The sequence below is a fragment of the Chrysemys picta genome, unplaced genomic scaffold (genome assembly GCF_011386835.1).
Source record: "Chrysemys picta bellii isolate R12L10 unplaced genomic scaffold, ASM1138683v2 scaf3, whole genome shotgun sequence".
In the NCBI taxonomy this organism is placed as follows: domain Eukaryota; kingdom Metazoa; phylum Chordata; order Testudines; family Emydidae; genus Chrysemys; species Chrysemys picta.
Genome location: NW_027052710.1, coordinates 902778 through 924196, shown reverse-complemented (window position 1 = coordinate 924196; position 21419 = coordinate 902778). Strand labels below are relative to the sequence as shown.

The following is a 21419-nucleotide window of genomic DNA, read 5'->3' as shown; positions in this document are numbered from 1 at the left end:
CACTGTTTCAGTATTGTAATTTCTGTTCACCATTTATTACACTTGCCTACAGTGTAACTTCTGTTCACTGTTTGCCATCCATTATACTTGTCTATATTGTAACTTCTGTTCACTGTTTGCCATATTGTAATTCAAACCCCATTTTAAAACGCTTACTCCATTTTGTAAGGGCTTGCTGCAACCTTCATTTTTGCAAACCCTGCTGTAATCTTATTGGTTTAGTTTAGATGTGTGAATGAGGTATGGATGGATGATGGAATCAACCTCCAGCCCAGCGTGTCCTGATTAAATAGAGTTCAAACACCAACGGCTGAAGATGCAGACAAGAGCCCTAACAAAGTAAGAAGAATCCACCCTAAAAAGAAAAGGTACAATAGAAGAAAGATCAAAGCCAGGTCCCAGGCTGAAAGTCATGTCTGCAATTGACAGGTGATCAATCACCAAACCTGGAGGCAGCGTGACACAGCAAGACCTATTAAACTCTGGATTCAAACTAAAGCCTACAAAAAGAATGGGTGAGATGGAAAACTTTGGAGGAGGGTAACATTCTGCTGCCAACATGGAAGGGCATCGGTGCATGCCCAACAGAGACCCAGCTCGTCCTTGTGCCCGGCTTTCCTGGCCAGTTAGCCGCCACAATCTACGAACCCAAGCTGCAAACTCAAGCCACAGACTCAAGCAGGACTGGTAACTATGCAGCAGCTGCAGAACATCTGGTGTGTGTGTGTGTGTGTGTGTGTGTGTGTGTGTGTGTAGGTATTAGGTATAATGTGTGTGTATAAGGATTAAAATATTAGTTATTGGTCATAAATCAAATTATAATAAATGTGGCATCTTTATCTTGTCCCCTTTAATAAGATCCTGCTCGTTTTTATTGGTATAACACCTGTGCCCATCCCAGCCGCTCGCCATCCTTGTACCAGGAGAAGTCCAATCCGCTATAGGCGCTGGTGTCCAGCCGGCACATCAGGGACAGGGGTTCCCCCGTGCTGCGATGAGGGCCTGGGGTGGCCACCACATGCACCACAGTGGGGGCTGCAGAGGAAGCGGAATGAGATATGAGCTAATGAAGCCCCCGTGGGATGGCAGCTGGGGACTTAGGCGCAGCATGGCATGGGGCGGAGAGGCTCCATGGCTCCACCCCCAGTGCTCTAGCCCCGCTCCCATATCCAAGTGGTGGCATAAGGAGGGCCCCGCCCCCTCCCATTTGTGAGGTCCCGTATCCCATTCCCCACCCCCAGCACCAGCCAGACCCCTGCCCTCAGACCTGATTAGAGTCAGTGCCTGATAGAGGGGAAAGGCCCCCTGACCCATTCCCTGCCCCCCAGCCAGCCCCTGCCCTGGGGCCTGATGGGAGCTGGCACCCCCTAGAAAGGGAAGGCCCCGTACATAATGCAACTCACCTGTGGCTGGAGGCTGGGACCCTTTGGGGAGGCACCTATTCCAGTAGCCCTGCACCCGGCACTCCAGCGCCGCCCCCCGGTGCTGCCAGATGATGCGCATGCTCAGCTCGCTATTGCTTTTGCCAGCTTCAGTTTCCTCCAGGATCCGCGCGCCGGCTCCGTCGTACCAATGCAGGCCGGAGGAGGCGCAGCGCTCGGAGATGGAGCAGATCAAGTTGCCGTTCAGGGCTCTGGGGGCCCTAACCATGCTATATTTGACCCTGCAGGGATGTTCTGTGTAGGGTGGGTAAGGGGGGAGCCAGTCACTGCTGGGGGCACGGCCATGGGCACAGCCACCTCCAGTCACCAGCCACTGCCCCTTCTTTGAGAGCGGCCTCAAGACCAGGTGGGGGTGTGACCCAGGCTCCCCTCCCAGAGCTGGGAGAGAACCCAGGAGTCCTGGCTCCCAGCACCCCTGGCTGTGACCACTAGATCCCACTCCCCTCTCCGAGCTGGGAGAGAACCCAGGAGTCCTGACTCCAGTTTAGGCTTCCTCTAACTACCAGACTCCACTGTTTCTTCACAGCTCTGCAGAGTGGTCGTTTGATTTGAGTGAACTGTTATGAGAGGTGTACAGCAACCGTCCTTGGGGATGGCTCGATGGGCGCTGAGGTGCAGTCACCCCTAGGGTGGGACAGCTGGGGATCAGCCACACATAATGCCACACCGGGCCAGGCTGGGTTGTTGGTGAACCGTTTCTGCAAGAGGAGCCGGGGATTACCTGACACCGTGAGGCACACGGCTCGGGGGCTTCTCCAGCTTTGGCTCTGGGTCTGGAACTCAAAGGAGTAGGCGCCCCCGTCGCCGAGTGCCAGCGGGTTGAGGCGCAGGGTGCAGTCGTGGTGCAGGTCACCCAGGAACTGGGCGCGCTCGGCCTTGTCATAGCCCTGCCCCGCTGCTGCGGTGAGCTGCACAATTCTCTCCTTGTCCCGGCTCCAGGTCACGGCTCTGACGAGCTGCCCCTCGGGGTAGGTGTAAGAGCAAGGGATCGTCACACATGAGCCGCTCCATCCGGTCAGGGGGCCCACGGGCAGGGTCACCCCCCAGTCCTGGCAGCCGGCATCTGGAGAGGAAGCAGCACCCTGCTATCTGCAACACCATGCTCCCTAGTCCTGCCCTGGGACATCGGGGCCAGCCCTGACTGCCAGAGGAGAGCCTCCCCTCCCCCCGCTCTCTGCAGCACAGCGCCCCCTAGAGGTTGCAACTGAACCCCAGACGTTCCAGATGCCCCCTGCTGGATTCCAAGCATTGGCAGGTGGAGCCGTCGCCATGACAGAGTCTCCCAAGTTCCCGGCTCCCTGTTCATCCCCGTTACTGCATCCCAGCCCCAGCGCAACCAGAACCACTCACCGGTCAGGATGGAGAGGGCCAGCAGCAGCAGGGCCTCCATCTCCTCCAGGGTGAACACTGACCTGGGACCTACAAGAAAAGGGAACTGGATTTGGGCCCGGGAAAGGTTCCTATGAAAACGTTTTCAGCACAAAGGGTGTCCCAGAAAGGCTACGGGTTGCAGAGAGAGGCTGGGCTGTGGGGTAAGGCAGGAGATCTCAGATCTAGTCACAGCTGGAGCCCGATGTAGGAGTCGCATATTCATTCTCTTGATTACTTCAGAATTCCCAGTGATCCCGGTGAGGTTTGACAGGTTTGTGTCCCCAGGTCAGGCCCAGAATTATGGAAACTGGGGTTCAGCTGGGAGCCCCGATGGGCACAGCTGTGACACTCGCACTTGAAGAATTATTAGCACATTTAGCAAAGTCACAAAGGCTCCAGCCCAGCGAGGTAGATAGAGAGACAGCAGCGTGTCCCTCTGAACCGTCCCGTGCAGAACAATCCAGTATCTTCCTCCTCACCATCACCTTCCTCGTCATCACCCCGGCCGTCACCCCGGCACTTCCCAAGGGCTACATCGCGCTCTTCTCCTGCCCGCAGGCTGGGATGCGATTTGTACATGACGTTACGCTGACATCACCCTGCCTAATGCCTGTTCTGTAGGGGTGTCTCCCCTCTTCCTTATGTGTATCTCCTCCCACTACCAGTGCTGGGGGCCCTTCTCCCATAGGTCATGGCTCTCTGGTGGTCAGTCAGCTGCCGATGGTCCCATGCTATACTATCCGCAAGCTGGTGTTAGTTCCTGTTCCTGGTGTCGTTGTGGACAAAGCTCCCCCTTAAACGCTCTGTTCCCATGTCCCCAAAACTTAGGGGTCATGGTTGGGCCATTTATCTGTGCCAAAGTTCATAGGCCCCAAGCCTTATGCTAACTGCTGAGGCCAGCGTCTCACAGGAGACAGGCCTGTGGGTTGCTTGCATTACTGCCCCATCAAATAAATGCTAAATCTAGTTCTATGGGCTACACAACGCTGCCACAGGGCCCCATGTGAGCACGAGCAAGCCATTCCGCTCCATGCCTCAGTTTCCCCACCTGTACAAGGTGGATACAAATCCTACTTTTGTCTCTTTAGCCTTCAATTGTTTTGTGGCAAGGACTGTCTCTTGCTGTGTGTCTGGGCAGCGCTTGGCACGAAGGGGCCCTGATCTCAGCTGGGGCAGGGCCTGTCTCTGGCTGTGCGTGGGCAGCGCCTGGCACAAAGGGGCCCTGATCTCAGCTGGGGCAGGGCCTGTCTCTCGCTGTGTGTCTGGGCAGTGCCTGGCACGAAGGGGCCCTGTTCTTAGTTGGGCCACTAGACGTGACCGTAACACATGTGGTAAATTGTAAGAACGACCGCGCGGTGTTTAGCTTTATTCAGCATCGCAGCTTCCTGCCTCGCCGAGGAGAACTGAGACGCTCCCAGCCCAGCTGCTTACTGCTACGTTCATTGATCTGCCCATCTTAACGCCAGAAGGGACCGTGGTGCCCAGGCAGTCTGCCCAGCCTGGAGACCTCCCCTCAGGGATCCCGGCTTCCAGCCCAGAGCTGATAGTCGAGCTAGAGCAGTGCTTTTAGGGACATCCGAACTCCATAGAAAAACTCCAAGGGCTGGAGACTCTGCCCTGTCCCTGGGGCAGTGATTCCCAGGGTCAGTTCCCCTCCCTGGGGAAAATCTGCCCCTTATTCCCAGTCTCAATTTCTTTCGCTCCATCCCCCAACCGTCAGCTCTCACTCTGCCCCTGTCTGTTGGGTTAACGAGCCCTCTGCTCCCCGAAACCTTCCCCCCACCAGCAGGGAGGTGCTGACAGACCAGGATCTTGTCCCCTCTCAGCCTTCTCCGGGTTAAACTCACTAGATCGAGCTCCTTCAGTGCTTGGCTCTCAGGCAGGTTTTCCAGCCCTTGGATCGTCCCCGTTGCTCTTCTTTGACACCTCCCCCATTTCCGGACACCCTGTTTGACGTGCGGCCCCCCAGAGCTGGGCGCAGTCTTCCCAATATCACGTCGAGCAGGGATCACTGCTCCTACTCGCTATTCCCCTGCGTCTCCAGCCCAGGGTCACGCTCACCCTCTTAGCCAGAGCATCGCCCACGGAGCTCATGGGCCATCTGGCTCCACCAGGACACCTGGGTCCATCCCAGAGTCGCTGCTAAGCAGGGTACAGCCCCCCAGCCTGGACATGATTGGCTCACCCAGTGTCCCAGGGGGCTGGCCCCCCACTGTGATACACCGTTCTTCTAGCTGGGGCCTTCTCTCTCTCCCCTACTGGGGCCAGAGATGTCTCGGAAGATCTGATGTGACACAACAATTCTAAGAACAGGATCTCTAGAGAAGGCGGAAGGGGCCAGCGATTATCTGCTGTCTGGATCTTGCTAGTGGTGAAAGCAGGCCTCCTGGGTTCTTTATCCAGCTTTGGGAGGGGAGCGGGGTCTACAGGTTAGGGCAGGGGCAGGGGCTGGGGGCCAGGACTCCTGGGTTCTCTCCCTGGCTCTGAGAGGGGAGTGGGGTCTCATGGTTAGAGCAGGGGGACGGGTAGTCAGGACTTTGGGTCCTATCTCTGGCTTTGGGATGAGAATGGAGGTCCAATGTATTCCCACAGTATTCTTGCCAGCAAGTTAAAGAATTATGGCTTGGATGAATGGACTATAAGGTGGATAGAAAGCTGGCTAGATTGTCGGGCTCAACGGGTAGTGATCAACGGCTCCATGTCTAGTTGGCAGACGGTTTCAAGTGGAGTGCCCCAGGGGTTGGTCCTGGGGCTGGTTTTGTTCAATATCTTCATTAATGATCTGGAGGATGGCATGGACTGCACTCTCAGAAGTTTGTAGATGACACTAAACTGGGCGGAGTGGTAGATACGCTGGAGGGTAGGGATAGGGTACAGAGGGACCTAGACAAATTAGAGGATTGGGCCAAAAGAAACCTGATGAGGTTCAACAAGGACAAGTGCAGAGTCCTGCACTTAGGACAGAAGAATCCCATGCAGTATTACAGACTAGGGACCGAATGGCTAGGAAGCAGTTCTGCAGAAAAGGACCTAGGGGTTACCGTGGACGAGAAGCTGGATAAGAGTCAATAGTGTGCTCTTGTTGCCAAGAAGGCTAACGGCATTTTGGGCTGTATAAGTAGGGGCATTGCCAGCAGATCAAGGGACGTGATCATTCCCCTCTATTCGACATTGGTGAGGCCTCATCTGGAGTACTGTGTCCAGTTTTGGGCCCCACACTACATGTGAAAAAATTGGAAAGAGTCCTGCGGAGGGCAACAACAATGATTAGGGGTCTGGAGCACATGACTTATGAGGAGAGGCTGAGGGAACTGGGATGGTTTAGTCTGCAGAAGAGAAGAATGAGGGGGGATTAGATAGCTGCTTTCAACTACCTGAAAGGGGGTTCCAAAGAGGATGGATCTAGATAGTTCTCAGTGGTACCAGATGACAGAACAAGGAGGAATGGGCTCAAGTTGCAGTTGGGGAGGTTGGCTATTAGGAAACACTATTTCACTAGGAGGGTGGTGAAGCACTGGAATGGGTTACCTAGGGAGGTGGTGGAATCTCCTTCCTTAGAGGTTTTTAAGGTCAGGCTTGACAAAGCCCTGGCTGGGATGATTTAGTTGGGAATTGGTCCTGCTTTGAGCAGGGGGTTGGACTAGATGACCTCCTGAGGTCCCTTCCAACTCTGATATTCTATGATTCTATGATTCAGTGGGTTAGAGCAGGGGGGATTGGAAGTCAGGACTCCTGGGTTCTATTCTTGGCTTGGAGAGAATTGTGGGATCTAATGGTTAGATCCGGGAAGGGGAAAGGGACTTTTCCCTTGTAGGCGGCTGGGTGGAGTGAGCTGTGAGCATCTCAGACCTGTTCCTAACAAATGTGTCTGAAGCACAAAATCCACACCCCAGATGGCGTTAACCAGCCCCTCGCTCGCTGAACGGGCCATAGGGACTGAGCTCTCCTCTGCCCCCTAGAGGGAAGGTGAGCATTAGCGGGAGGAGGGGGGAGGAGTATGGAGTACAGAATGGCTCAGCAAAGACCCCAGGGGGAATTCAGTCTCCATGGCACATGAGGCGCTCCTTATCTTTGTTCTGGCAGAAGCCTCCAGGTGGTGCTATTACAATTTGTCCTTAGTATGCAAACAACTGTTAAGGTTTTGGAAGAAATTTGTTTTTCATTTGCTTTTGCACTTTAGTTCTCTCTGGGGTGCTCGCTGCCTCAACCCCTCAGTCTATGGAGAGTTATTTGCCCCCTGGGAACCTGGCCTGGGTGGTTTCTGCTGAGAGTCCCCACAGAAGGAGTTCCCTGGATGCTGTTTACAACCACGTCTGTCCAGGCAGGGCCGGTGCTACCATTTAGGCAAAGTAGGGGGTTGTCTAGGGCGCCAGGATTTGGGGGCACCAAAAAGCGGTGCCCCCAATTTTTTTTTACAGTGTTCCTACGCCCCCTCCCCGAGCGCGCGGTCGCCGCTCCACTTCTCCCGCCTCCCAGGCTTGCAGGGCCAATCAGCTGTTTGGCGCCGCAAGCCTGGGAGGGGAGGAGAATTAGAGCGGGGGCGGCATGCTCGGGGAGGAGGTGGAGCAGAGGTGAGCTGGGGTGGGGAGCTGCCGCATGGCTCCCTGGGGGGGAGCCGCCGTGGGGGGGGGCGCCTCAAGGCGGGGGGAGGGGGGGAGCTGCCACAGGGCTGGGGGCGGGGCGCAAGGTGGAAGTTTCGTCTAGGGCGCGAAACTTCCTTGCACCGGCCCTGTGTCCAGGACGGGTGCACATACAGCAAAGAAACAAGTTGCGCTGAGAATATACCCAGCGGCCACGGTGCTAATTTCTCCTCCTTCGGGTAACTGACCTACAAAGCCCTGGATTCTGCTCCCACTTCCCAGCGGGGCAGCGGTATTCCTGTGTTTGCGCAGCTCCTAGCACACTGGGGGGCTTACCCGGGCGTGGGGCTCAGCACTACTACAGTGCAAATAATAACTAATAATAAACCTACAAGATCTTATATTTAAAAATTCAATTACTCCTTCGTCCAAACACCATATAACCCAGTTACCAGCTGCACACAGATGCTGTGCGGGGACAGCTCCCCTGGCACTGAGATGCAGCCTCCTCTGGGGTGGAGCAGCCAGGAAACACCACACATAACACCAGGCAGGGACAGCTCACCCGGTGCTAAGATTCAGCCATCTCTGGGGTGGAGCAGCTGGGTAAGAGCCACACATAATACCAGGGAGGGATGATTCACCGGGTGCTGAGCTGCAGCCACCTCTGGCACAGGGCAGCCGGGGAACAGTCGCACATAATGCCCCAGGGGGATGGCTCGCCCAGCGCTAAGATGCAGCCACCTCTGGGGTGGGGCAACTGATAAGAACAGATTTAAAAGTTTATTAGATAATATTTGAAAAATAAACAATACAGAAAATTTGAAGCGTCAGTTATTGGTCATTGGGGGTAACATACAGAGTATAGGGGTATGTTGGTGTTTTGGTGTTGGGCAGCACACATAATATATACAGACTGCAATGTCCCCAATGGAGGGGGGGTAAATGGTGGGTGGGATCAAGATACAGCCGACAAGCGGTGAGGGTCCATCACTCATACAGAGAGTAGAGACAGTCATGGGTATAAGTAAGTGGGCTGGGTAATGGGGATGGGGTGACCCTCACGTGGTGGGATTCAGTTAGGTTCGGTGGGTTCAGGGCTCAGGGGATAAAGTCCAGCAGGGGGGGTTTCTAGGTCTCTTCCCCCTTGTGGGTGCACGAGGTCTCCCCGGCTCACTCCCACTATTGGCGGTGGCCGGTGATGTGCTCCGTGTAGATGTCCCGAGACCAACGAATAGTGTCCGAGACCATTAGGCGTCTCATGAGCCGTGCGTAATGACGGCCCACCCCACAGGTCCTCAGCACGCGTTCGTTACACGGGTCCCAGGCACCCAGGGCCCCGACGAGCAGAGCGTCGACGTGCACCTCGTAGCCCTTTGTCCGCAGGGTGTCAGCCAGGGGGGCGTACTTTTCGAGCTTGCGGGCTCGGGCTTCACGGAAGGCCGGGGTCCTGTTCTCGAACGGAATCGTGACGTCGACCAGGATGATCTTTTTTCCAACCTCGTCCGTGACGACGATGTCTGGGCGCAGCGGGCTGTCAGTGCCGGGGACGGCGCGGTTGACGGTGGCCTCTCCCAGGCGCGGGTCGATGGCCTTCACTAGGCGGTCCTGGACGGCGTTGTGGCACAGCTGCCAGGCTCTGGCGTGGGGCTTGCAGCAGCATAGGAAATGGGGCAGGGTTTCAGCGACGTACCTGCACTTCCTGCAGCGTTTGTCCCGGTTCCCATGGCGGATGGCTCGGTTGAGGGGGACGCAATTCAGCCGGGTGCGGTGTATGAACCGCCAGTGAGCAAACTGGGTGAAGCTGCCCGTAGGGAGGAAGTGGTTGCTGGAGTCCCACTTGCTGGTCACCTCGAAGGCCTTACCCTGATCCGTTTTTTTCTTCAGGGTGTCCACGTAGAGCGCGTGGACGGCGGCCTTCAGGGATCTCTCCAGCACACCTCTGGCTCCGGGGGTGACGATGGTGTTGTCCTCCGTTCCGATCCACGGTATCAGGACTCCCAGCTCCTGCCGTTCCTCGCTCCATTCCCAGCGGCAGCCCAGTCGCTTCCCCAGTCGGCGCGTGGCTTTGCGGGTGCGGGACCATTACGCTTGATCTTAGCTCATCTAAACTGGGGCTAAGTCCTCACTATGGGGGGGAGGGTCGATTTAAGACACGCAAATTCAGCTACGCGAATAGCGTAGCTGAATTCGACGTATCGGAGCCGACTTACCCCGCTGTGAGGACCGCGGCAAATCGACCTCCGCTGCTCCCCCATCGACAGCGCTTACTCCTACCTCCGCTGGTGGAGTAGATGCGTCGATTCGAGGATCGATTGTCGCGTCCCGACGAGATGCGATAATTCGATCCCCAAGAGATCGATTTCTACCCACCGATTCAGACGGGTAGTGTAGACCTGCCCTAAGAGAAACACCTTCCGTTTCAGTTTAAGATGCTTTGAGACTCTAAACACAGCCTCTGTCTCTCCCCCTCCCCGCACACACACACACACACACACACAACCACACTCCAAGTTCCCGGGAGTGTGAGATCCCAGGAGCACAGCACTTACCCTGGCCCTGGGGCTGCGTTAGCCTCTGGGAGCCCCGTCCGACAGTAACCAGGGAGGCAGTGGGCTACGGCAGATAGACAAACATCCCTGCTCAGGGATTTGTAACCCACTAGCCCGTGTGCTGGGCTGGCAGGGGCTGGGGCTCACAGGAGGAAAAGGAACTGTGATAAAGACTTCCTGGCTCTTAATGGCACCAGGTTTGATCTTCACATGTCAAGAAAAGCCAGTGGTGAGAGGTGGGGGGTAGGGGATAGGCAGACTGGGAACCAGGACTCCTGGGTTCCATTCTCAGCTCTCAGAGCAGAGTGGGGTCTAGTGGTTACAGCGACGGGCTAGGATCCAGGATTCCTGGATTCTATCCCAGCTCTAGGAGGGGGAATGGGGTCTAGTGGTTAGTGTGTGTGTGTGTGTGTGTGGGCGGGGTGTCTGGACTTCTGGGTTCTATCCCTGGTTCTAGGAGGGGAGTGGGGTCTGGTGGTTAGTGTGTGTGGGGCGGGAGGGCAGGGTCTGGACTTCTGGGTTCTATCCCTGGTTCTAGGAGGGGAGTGGGGTCTGGTGGTTAGAGCAGGGGGTGGAACTGGGAGTCAGGATTCCTGGGACAAAACCTGCAGAGGCTGGTTTGGAAAGGTCACAAGCAGGCGCTGGAAGCCGGCCCCCTGGGCAGGGCGGTGGCGGGAGTCCACAGTGGAGGAGCGAGGACTAGCTGGGTGAATTACGAGCGCCTGGCACATGCTGGCTGCTCTACTTCCCCCCTGCCTTGAGCAGCCACCAATGTAAATCTTTGCCAGGCGCAGTTCACACCTAGACCCCCTGTTCTGCCTGCTGCTTTGCAGAATGTGCTCTGGGCATTGGGCCTCCCATTCCGGATTCCAGCCCCGGCAGGCCTAGTTGACATCTGGCTCTGTCTCACTCCCCCTGGGAGAAGTTAAGCCCTGCACGCCCAATGGGGAGCTTCACACCCAAGCAAGTGGGGAAACTGAGTCATCAAATGATTACAAAACCCCCCACATTCTCCCCCCACCTCCCCCCTAGGAAGGAGATTTGGGGGCGCAGAGGGCTCTTTAACCCAGCTGACAAATGCAGAGCGACACTTGATGGCCAGAGGATGAAGCCAGACAAATCCAGACTGGAAATAAGGAGCAGATTTTCCCCAGGGATGGAGCAGATTCTGCAGCCCTTGGAGTCTTTGCATTGAGATGGGGCGCCTCCCTCTAAAAACTCCGCTCTAGCTCCACTACCAGATACGGGCTTGAAATGTACAAAGGGGGCAGAATTAACGGTGTTCTAGCTTGGCCACCGGATATGGGCTTGTAATCTATGACAGGCGCGGCTGTGTCTATTGGTCTCTCGGAAAGGTCCATTCCTATCGGTAGCTGTCCAGTGGCAATGAGTTCCACAGGCCTGGGCACATGCTGTGCAGGGCAGGAGGTCCTTGTGTTGGAAGCAGTGGCAGTGAACTGTGTGTGGTTGTGTCTCTGAGCACAATTGTGACTATTCCGGTGTGTGTGTGGGTGATTGTGTGTGTGGCTGGGGGTGTGATTGTCCCTCTCTTTGGAGGGGGGGGCTAGTGTGTGCCCCTGGTGTGTCGTGTGTGAGTGTCTGGGATTGTGTGAGTCCCGTTGTGCATCAGTGTGTGTGACTGTCTGGCTGTGTGGAGTTGTGGAGGGATGTGTGTGTGTGTGTGTGTCACCTGCTGCAGGATACAAAGTCGTGCAAAAGCATTTCCTACCGGTTAGCCCAGCAACACACTGACACTGATACAAACACAGTATCTCTCTCTCACACACACACACAGAGCAGGGCTCAGCCCATCCAGCAGGGGGCGACAGGGACACACACATCTCCCTAGGGCCAGCTTGGATGATGATGATGAGGGGAGTGGGATCTAGTGGTCAGAGTGGGGTGGGAGCTGGGCACCAGGACCCCTGGGTACTATTCCTGGCTCTGGGAGCAGAGGAGGGCTAGAGGTTAGAGCAGGGGGAGTGGGAGCCAGGACTCCTGGGTTCCATAGCGGCAGCTGTTTTTTCTTGTGTCTCTCTCCCTAGAGATCCCAGTCCACCCCCCTAGAGGAATCTGAGCAGGGTTGGAGGGCAGGGAGGGAGGTTGCCCTGCCACTTCAGAGTAATGATTCGATCCCCCCCCCCCTTCCCCCGGGCTCTGACATCACGGAAACTCGCCCCTGACACACACCCCCAAGTCAGAAAGTAGGAGCCTCTCCCCACATGAGGAGGAAGCTAGTGGGTTTCTTGTGGGTCTCTGGCAGAGGTGACAGCACCCACCAGACACCCTCTCCTGGCTGCAAGGAGACCCCCCCTGCACAGCCCCCTGCCACGAGGGGCCCATGGCCACCCAGCCAGGGCCAGGAGGTGAGATGGGGTCGCAGTAGGAGAAATGGGGCAGAACTGGGAGCTGGCGCCAGGTTGGGGGCTGGCTACATGGGAAAAAAAACGCGATGCTCTGTCTGTTCCAAGGTTATCGCTGAATACAGGTTTTGGGAATGATTTCAGGGAAATATTTTGTTTCCAAACAGACTCCATATACCAAACGATGGTGCTAATACGCTCCCCCTGCGCCCCTCCCCCATCACCCCAGTATCTGAGCATCTTCCTAATCCGCAGGGTAGTTCCCCTCCCAGGCTCGGGCGAGAGTGGGAAGTGCCGCCAGCCCCATGTCCCGGCCGGGAGAACTGAGGCCCAGAGAGACTGAGTGATGTGCCCGAGGGCACCCGGGAACAGGAGGCTGGGCCCGGATTCCTGCCCTCCCGCCTCCCCGGTCCTGCCTGCTCCTGGGTCGCTGGGTGGTGCAGGGGTGGGGCCGAGGGGGAAGGGGCGGGCCAAGGGCGGGGCCTTGGAGGAAGAAGCGGCGCGGGGGCAGGGCCGGCGGGAGAAGGGGCAGTGCGAGGGCGGGGCCTCGGGGGAAGGGGCAGCGTGGCAGTGGGGACTCCGACTCGCAGAAGAGGCGGCGCGGGGGTGAAAGCTCGGGGAGAAGGGGCGGGGCAAGGGCAGGAGCTCGGGTAGAAAGGGCAACGTGAGGGCGGGGCCTTGGGGAGAAGAGGCGGTGCGAGGGCGGTGCGTTGAAGGAATGGACGGTGCGAGGGCGGGGCCTCATGGAAAGGGGCGGTGCAGGGGTGGGGATTACAGGAAGGGGGCAGCGCGGGGGTGGGGCCTCGGAGGAAAGGCAGCGTGGCCATGGGGACTCGGGGAAAGAGGCGGTGCGAGGGCAGAGTCTTGGGGAAAGGGCTGGTGCAGGGGCGGGGCCTCAGGTGAAGGGGCGGTGCAGGGGCGGGCCCTAGAGGGGAGGGGCAATCTGGGAGCAGGGATTGGGGGAAGAGGCAAGTGAGGGCGGGGGATTGGGGAAAAGGGGCGGGGTGGGGGCGCAGTCTTGGGGGAAGGGTTGGTGTGGGGATGGGGCCTTGGGGGAAGGGGCGGGGCAGGGCCAGGGTTTCAGGAAGAAGGGGAAGCACAAGGGCGGGAACTCGGGGGAAGAGGCGGTGCAGGATTGGGGAATCGGGAAAAGGGACGGTGTGGGGACGGGGATTCGGGTGAAGAGGCGGTGTGAGGGTGGGGGATCGGGGAGACAGTGAAGCACAAGGGGGGGAACTCAGGAGACGGGGCAGTGTGAGGGCGGGGCCTTGGAGGAATGGGCGGGGTTTAGGGGGAGGGGCAACGTGGGAGCAGAGATTCGGGGAAGGCGTGAGGGCGGGGACTAGGAGGGAAGGGCGGTGCGAGGGTGAGGCATCGGGGAAGGGGCGATGCGGGGATGGGGATTGGGGGAATGGGCGGAGCAAGGGCGGGGCCTGCAGGTGAAGGCAAAGCGTGAGGGAGGGGGCTTGGAGGAAGGGGGGCGGCCACGTTCCGGCGCTGGTGGCCCCCCCCCACTTTTAGGGACCGGAAATTCCATCGCCCCTGCACACCCCCCGCCCCCAGAAAACTCCCCTTGATCCACAGCCCAGCTCTCGCTGCCCGGCTCCCTGCGCTGAGCGCAGCAGCGGGGGGGAGCGCAGGGCAGGGACGGCGCGGGCCGGGGGCTGGAGCAGTGGCGGAGGGACACGCCCCGACGGGCTGGTTCCGAGAGCGGGGCTCCGGCAGCACGTGGCACACAGCGTCTGTTGCAGGCAGGGAGTGTAGCAGACACCGAGGGAAGGCGTCACACGTCAGTGGGCGGGGTTATGCAGATCAGCAATGTCTGGCGGCAACACAGAGCAGCCGGCTGAGCCCAAGGAAGCGGGCGGAGAGAATTCTCTGTGTGGGAGCAGAATTCAGTGTGGAGAGTTGGTGCTTTGAGTGACTGTATCAGAGTCACTTCGAGGCAGCGATTGCCACTTAGGGCTGGTCCACACTAACCCCCCACTTCGAACTAAGATACGCAACTTCAGCTTTGTGAATAATGTAGCTGAAGTCGAAGTATCTTAGTTCGAACTTACCGTGGGTCCACACGCAGCAGGCAGGCTCCCCCGTCAACTCCGCGTACTCCTCTCGCGGAGCAGGAGTACCGGCGTTGACGGCGAGCACTTCCGGGATCGATCCGGGATCCATTTATCGCATCTAGACAAGACGCGACAAATCGATCCCAGAAGATCGATTGCTTACCGCCTAGATGTACCCTTAGCTACAAAGGTATGAAAGCAGGTCTTGGTGATATAGAAAGCAATGGGAGCGCGAGGGGAGCGCGCTGTTCCGAGGAAAGGTATCGCTTCTTGGCTCTGGTCAAGTGTCAGTAGTCTATTGGTCTATCCAAGGCCGTGATCAATTGTCTTGATGTTTTTGGTCTTTTGGCCTTGAGATGAAAACCTTGTCTGTGTTTCTAGGACCTTGAAGTGAAAAAATTCTCTAAGTTATATCTGTTCTTATCAGTTTAATATCTGATATCTTCTTGATGTAAGAACTTTATATTAAATGGACTTTTGCAACAGGGAGATGGAATAGGAGCTTGCTCCATCCACTCCATGCATCAATCTGGTATTGCAGTACTTCCAGGTATGGTGTATTTCCCTTTGGGGAGAACATGCTGGTTCAAAAAACAGAAAGAAAAAAAAACAAAAAAACCATGTGCTGTGTCAGTGCTCGTAACATTCAGCTGTGTTGTTTTCTATTACTGTGTCTGTTTTCTTTTCGTGATAAGGCTTTACGTATTTTGGCAGTTTCTTTTTTCATTTCTACTCTACTGTTGTTTCATAAGATTTTGAAGAGGCTGGTTTTCGTGCGTTACGGAAGTGCGGGCTTTTTGTCAGTGTTTCTCATCGGTGTCCCCATAGGAGAGAATTGTTCCATTCCTTTCCCCTTGTGAAAATATTCCTGTTGTCACGCAGGGAGCAGAGTGAGATCACATGGAGGAGAGAGGACTCTTCCAGGAGCTCCAGTATGGAACCAGTCCAGATCCAAGAAAACAAGTGGTAAAACTCCCACTGACTTCAGTAAAACAAGATCAAGCCCTTAGAAGAGGACTGTGAGTCAGCGCTGCAAATGTTGCCAGCAAAGGACTTCCCAATAACGATGGCTTGCACACTAAGAAATGGGGTTCCATGGTGACCCTGTTAAAAAGATGTGCCTCTTCCATTATGGGAACCATCATTCTGAATCAGTGCATCCCAAGCAACAATCCTTTGCAATTGTATTTGTCTCTGTACTCAGGGTAAGAAATTATCTCCCTAAAACAAGCAGGCAGTTTCAAATGCAGTATTTGTGTAATTTGCATGCCTCAATAATGTTTTATGTATTATGCTGCTTATAAGCTGTCATGAATATTTAAGTGGACAACAATAAATCCTCTTCCTACAGTGTTACTTAGAATCATGAATATCAGGGTTGGAAAGGACCTCAGGAGGTCATCTAGTCCAACCTCCTGCTCAAAACCCGTGTGGGGCACCGTGCTGGGTTGTGATGGGAACTCATCCAAGCTGGCCCTAGGGAGATGTGTGTGTCCCTGCTGCCCCCTGCTGGAGGGGTTGAGCCCTGCTCTGTGTGTGTGTGACACTGTGTTTGTATCAGTGTCAGTGTGTTGCTGGGCTAACTGGTAGGAAATGCTTTTGCATGACTTTGTATCCTGCAGCAGGTCACACACACACACACACACACACACACAGACCACAGCTACCACACACAAATCCACAACTCCACACAGCCAGTCACACACGCTGATGCACAAAGGGACTCACACAATCCCAGACACTCACATACGACACACTTGGGGCACACATTAGCCCACCCCTCAAAGAGAAACAATCACACCCCTAGCCACACACACAATCACCCCCACACACACCAGAATATTCACAATCGTGCTCAGAGACACAACCACACACAGTTCACTCCCACTGCTCCCAACACAAGGACCTCCTGCTCTGCACAGCATGTGCCGAGGCCCGTGGAACTCACTGCCACTGGACAGCTACCAATGGGAATGGACCTTTCCAAGAGACCAACAGATATAGCCGTGGCGACAGTGGGATGGGCTCCCAGGGGCTGACCCGGGCTGAGACTGGGATAAAGGGGGCCCATGGGTCTGATCTAGAATGGTCTATCCAGCAGGGGGCAGCGTGACCCACACACAAACCCACCAGAAGCACCTTTCTTAGCGGGTCTCCCAGGCCATCCCCCACCCTGCCCCTGGTTGAGTAACAAAGGGGTGGCACGGGACTCTGGGCCCTGTTGCAACCCGACCCCATCCCCTCGCTCCAACACGCTGGCGGGTTGGGTAATTGCCAAGGGATTGTACAAGAGAGAGTCAGAGCCAAGGAGAGAACCCAGGAGTCCTGGCTTGCCCCTCCCCTCTCCACTCCAAACACTAGACCCCACTCTCTTCCCAGGGCTGGGAATAAAACCCAGCAATTCTGACCACCAAACCCCCCACACACACACACACACAACCACTAGACCCCCCCCCCGCTCCCCTTTTAGTTTTTAGGCTTGCTGCCTCCTCTATCCACCCCACCCCCTCCATCTGTCCATCCCTTTGCTGCAGGTTTTTGGGGTGTCACCTCTGCTCTGCACTCCCCCAGTGCAGTCCAAGGCCATACCTCGCCCCAACCACATATCCTCTCCCCCCTGGTGCTGGATCATCTGCTTGGCCCCCCACTCCCTCTCGGGGCACACTGTGCGGCATGGCTGGGGCTTGTGCAACGGTCCAGCACCAGGCAATGCAGAACGGAAACCACAGGCCCTGCCCAGCCCCACCCCACCCGAGCTGCCCTCTAGGTGCATCGGAGTCCAGCGCCCCACACCTGTGCCCTCCTTCGCCACAGGGGGTGAGCTGCAGCCCCCATCACACTCCACAGATGGGCGAAGGGAATCCGTAGCGTAGCTAAGGGGGGTGCAGGGGAAGCAGCTGCTTCCCCTGAGGACATTTTCCAAAAGCTGCGCCTTTCTGTCAGCCAGCACTGGGCTTCAGACTCGAAGTCCGGAGCCGGGTTTTGCGTGCGGCTGCCAGCTTGCTCTCGGCTCCGCACCGCCCTCCTCCCCCATCCCCAGCCCTGCTCGCTCACTCCGGGGCTGCAGGCAGCTTCAGCTGGTTGCCTGGCTCCCCGGGGATGAGGAGGAAGAGGCTCCCGGCAGATCCCCTTAACCCTAGGCATTAGACAAACCTTCCTACAGTCTTCCTAGGGAGGACGTGTGAGAGTTTGCAATGCCCGGGGTGACGACCTGGGCTGGGCTGGACTCTGGCTTTCTGACCACTAGGAAAACCAGCTTCCTAGAGATGTTTGTCCATGATGCTTCTAGGCTCTTGCTCATGAGGAAAAATTAGATTTTTTTTCTCAAATCGGTAAATGTCAGTAATCGTAGATTTCATCACACATGCACAAACTGACCCAAAACCCCCCACTGCTGATAACTGAAACTGACCGGCAAGGTAGCTTGATCACTTCTCAGAGTTTGATTTAAGGCTCTTGACATTTTGTATAGTTTGACAGGTGATGTTGCCAACGGGTGTTTTAACGGTTTATGAAGCTTTCACTTGTTGAATGTCAGCACCGACTGTTAAATAAATATTGCCTGACCCCCCCCCGCCCCAATTTCCTGCAACTGTGAAGATAAAAATGATTTTAAGCATTTCCCCCCTATCATTTTGCACAACCATGAAAACTTATTTTTAAACTTTTTTAAAATCAATTTATCTGTTGAAATTATAAAAAAAAAAATACAAATTGAGTTGTACCACTTGCCTTGTGAGTTTGCCAGTTAGCAGCATCCAGCCTTGAGCTCAATGCTTAGGAGGGGGACACACACTGAACCCCCAACCTCTTTGTAACCAACAGAGCTGGAGGGCTAGAGGCATGTCTCTGCCCCAAGAAGTGTAGGGCACATCTAGCCATTGCAGCGGGGAGACTCGTGTTAGCTCAAGCTGATCTAGCATTAAGAACAGTTCTGGGGATGGTGTAGCTCTGCCTAGCCACCTGAGCTTGGATCCCAGTGGGCAACCAGGGGCGCTAGCCCGAACTGCTGCTCATGCCAAATGTCTGCACCCGTTAGCTCAAGCTAAGCGCGCATGAGTCCATCTGCTCAGCCTGGGAATCATGCAATGTAGACATACCCTTAGAGTTCAGCCGGAGAGACTGATCCAAGCCTGAGGTGGAGCAGAACCAAGGTCATTGCTGGAAGGCTTCCCAGAAACAGCCTGGGCAGGGAGGAGTGGAAGATGGGGGAGCTGCAAACGAGGGAGGCAGCGCCGAGGCCGAGGGGCTGTTTGTGAAAGAAGGGGCGAAGATGAGAATGATGCACTGGAGTAGCAATGTGTATTGATGAGGAGGCAGACTGTACAGAAATGAGAAGTAAGGAATGGATAAGAAAGAGTCTGAGCCAAAATCAGTTGGGGGAAGAAAGCTACCAGAGGGGTTCCCCTGGGCTAGTGACTGGCATGTGCTAAAGCCCCCAGGATCTGATCTGGATATGGAGAGGGAGAGAAACCTTTGTAATGCTTTTAATTAAATAAAATATTGCTCGGAATTGTGTGATTGTGGGAGACTTTAACTTCCCAGATACAGAGTGGAGGACATGTGCTCCTAATAATAGAAGGGCCCAGATTTTCCTGGATGCAACAGCTTTCTTTATCAAATAGGCACTGAACCAACAAGAGGTGGAGCCATTTAGAATTGGCTTTGGTGAGCAGTGAGGACCTCAGGGAAGAGCTGGTTGTAGGGGACAACCTTGGCTCGAGTGATCATGAGCTAATTCTGTTTAAATTAAATGGAAGGATAAACAAAAAGAGCTCTGCAACTAGGGGCCGTGATTTCAAAGGGGCAAACTTTAAAAAGCGAAGGGAATTAGGTAGGGAACCACCAAGCGGACTGGACTGAAGAACTCAAGGATCTGAAGGTGGAGGTGGCTCGGAATTACTTTAAATCAAAGCTGCAGAAGCTCTCTTAAGCCTACCTCCCAAGCAAGGGGAAAATATTCGTAAGGAAGAGTTGCAGACCAAGCTGGATGAGCAAGCATCTCAAACAGGTGATTGGAGAACGCCTACAAGGAATGGAAATGGGAGGGATGAGCAAGGAAAGGTCAGAAAGTGTTTTTATTTTAAGTACAAATAAATATGTATAACAAATTTAAAAGTATGTAATTACTAATTATATATGTCGGGTGGTGCCTTTTTTTAATGTGTTCGCTCCCCCTCATGTTAGAACCTGGCTATGCCACTGCGAAGGATCAGGCCAGCCAGCCCTTGTAGGATGGTGGAATCGCCACCGGGGTTGACGGTATGGGGGCTGTGACACATGGAGAAGTGGTTGTTGCTGCTGCAGGCAGAGGGCAGCAGAGCATACACACACACAAACAATTGCAAACATACACAAACACATGCATGAATCCAGCCACACACACATTATTACTAACATACACAAACACCTGCACAAATCCAGTGACACACTAACACAACCGCTAACAGATGCAAACACATGCACAAATCCAGCCTCATGAACACACACACCTGCACAGCCACACACACACATATCCCCCCCACAGCTACACAAACACCCATCCAGACACAACCCCTGCAGAACCCGAGACATACAGAAACACGTGCATAAATCCACACACACACACACACACCAACACCCCCCCCCATACACACACCTTGGGTCACTGTGACACTTAACACTTCAGTTGGATGCGGTGCCCAGGACCATGTCTATTAGGGTTACCATATTTCTACAAGCAAAAAAGAGGACACTGGGGGGGGGGGGGGGAGAAGCCCCACTCTAGCCCCACCCCTGCCCCACCCCCATCCACTCCCTCCCATTTTCCACCCCCTGATTGCCCCCCTCAGAACCTCCAACCCCCCCGCTCCTTGTCCCCTGACTGCCCCCTCCTGGGACCCCTGCCACTAACTGCCCCCTAGGACCCCACCGCTTATCTAAGCCCCCCTGCTTCTTGTCCCCTGACTGCCCCCTCCTGAGAATGCCCTACGACCCTACCTGTCCCCCTGACTGCCCCGACCCTTATCCACACTCCCACCCCATATTCACACCCCTGCCCCCAGACAGACCCCCGGGGACTCCCATGCCCTATCCAACTGCTCCCTGCCCCCGACAGGACCCCCAGAACTCCTGACCCATCCAACCCCCTCTGCTACCTGCCTGCCTCGACCCCTCTCCACACCCCTGCCCCCTGACAGCCCCCCCAGAACCCCAGACCCATCTAACCACCCGCTCCCTGTCCCTGACTGTCCCAACCCCTCTCCAAACCCTTGCCCCCCTGACAGCCCCCCCCCCAACTCCTGACCCATCCAACCCCCCCTCCCTGTCCCCTGACCAGGGCCAGCTTTAAAAAGCCCAGGAATCGGGCTGCGCTCGGCCGGGGTTGCGGGGCTTGGGGCCGGGCCGGAGGTGCTCGGACGGCGCTGCTGGGGCCAGAGGTGCTGGGGCCCGAGCCGGGCCGGCGCTGCTGGGGCCAGAGGTGCTGGGGGCCGAGCTGGGCCGGCGCTGCTGGGGCCAGAGGTGCTGGGGGCCGGGTCCGGGCTGGGGGTGTTGGGGCCCGAGCTGGGCCGGAGCCGCTGGTGCAGCCAGGCGCCGCTTGGCCTGGGCCGCGCCTCCCCAGAGCTCTCCTCCTCGCGCACCCCCCCACCCCAGCTTACCTGCTGCTGCCTCCCGCTTGCCCCTGCTTCTTTTCACACTTCCCGCGAAGATCTGATTCGCGGGAAGCAGGGGAGGGGGAGGAGCAGGGGGCAGAGCGTTCAGGGGAGGGGAGGAGGGGGAAGACAGCTGCGGGTCCGGACAGCATGGTAAGGCTGCAGGGGATGGGGGGAGCCGGGAAGGGGCTTTGGTTGCCCAGCGGCGCTTGGCCGCCGCTTTTCTATCTATAAATAGCCGACTGGGGGGAAATCCCGGACATTTTTAGATTTTTAAAAATCCCGCCCGGACGGCTATTTATAGACCAAAAAGCCGGACATGTCCAGGGAAATCCGGACATATGGTAGCCCTAGTGTCTATTCTCTGCCCCCCAGGGCCCGTAGCAGGCAGATTGGGGGTGTGGCCGGGCCACCCT

At 56.2% G+C, this 21419-nt stretch overlaps 1 protein-coding gene and 1 pseudogene across 1 annotated transcript; one reads left to right on the top strand and one right to left on the bottom strand.

Annotated features, from left to right (window-relative positions):
- Positions 1-779: 779 nt before the first annotated feature.
- LOC103306433 (B-cell receptor CD22-like) lies at positions 780-21051 on the bottom strand. The gene is made up of 5 exons (XM_065578799.1): positions 21010-21051; positions 2793-2861; positions 2164-2505; positions 1404-1676; positions 780-1035 (listed from the first exon to the last, which is right to left on the bottom strand). Exons 2-5 carry the CDS (start codon positions 2830-2832, stop codon positions 872-874), a joined length of 819 nt encoding a protein of 272 aa, XP_065434871.1. The 5' UTR covers positions 2833-2861; positions 21010-21051; the 3' UTR covers positions 780-871.
- LOC112060225 (U2 spliceosomal RNA) lies at positions 14767-14937 on the top strand (annotated as a pseudogene).
- Positions 21052-21419: the final 368 nt, after the last annotated feature.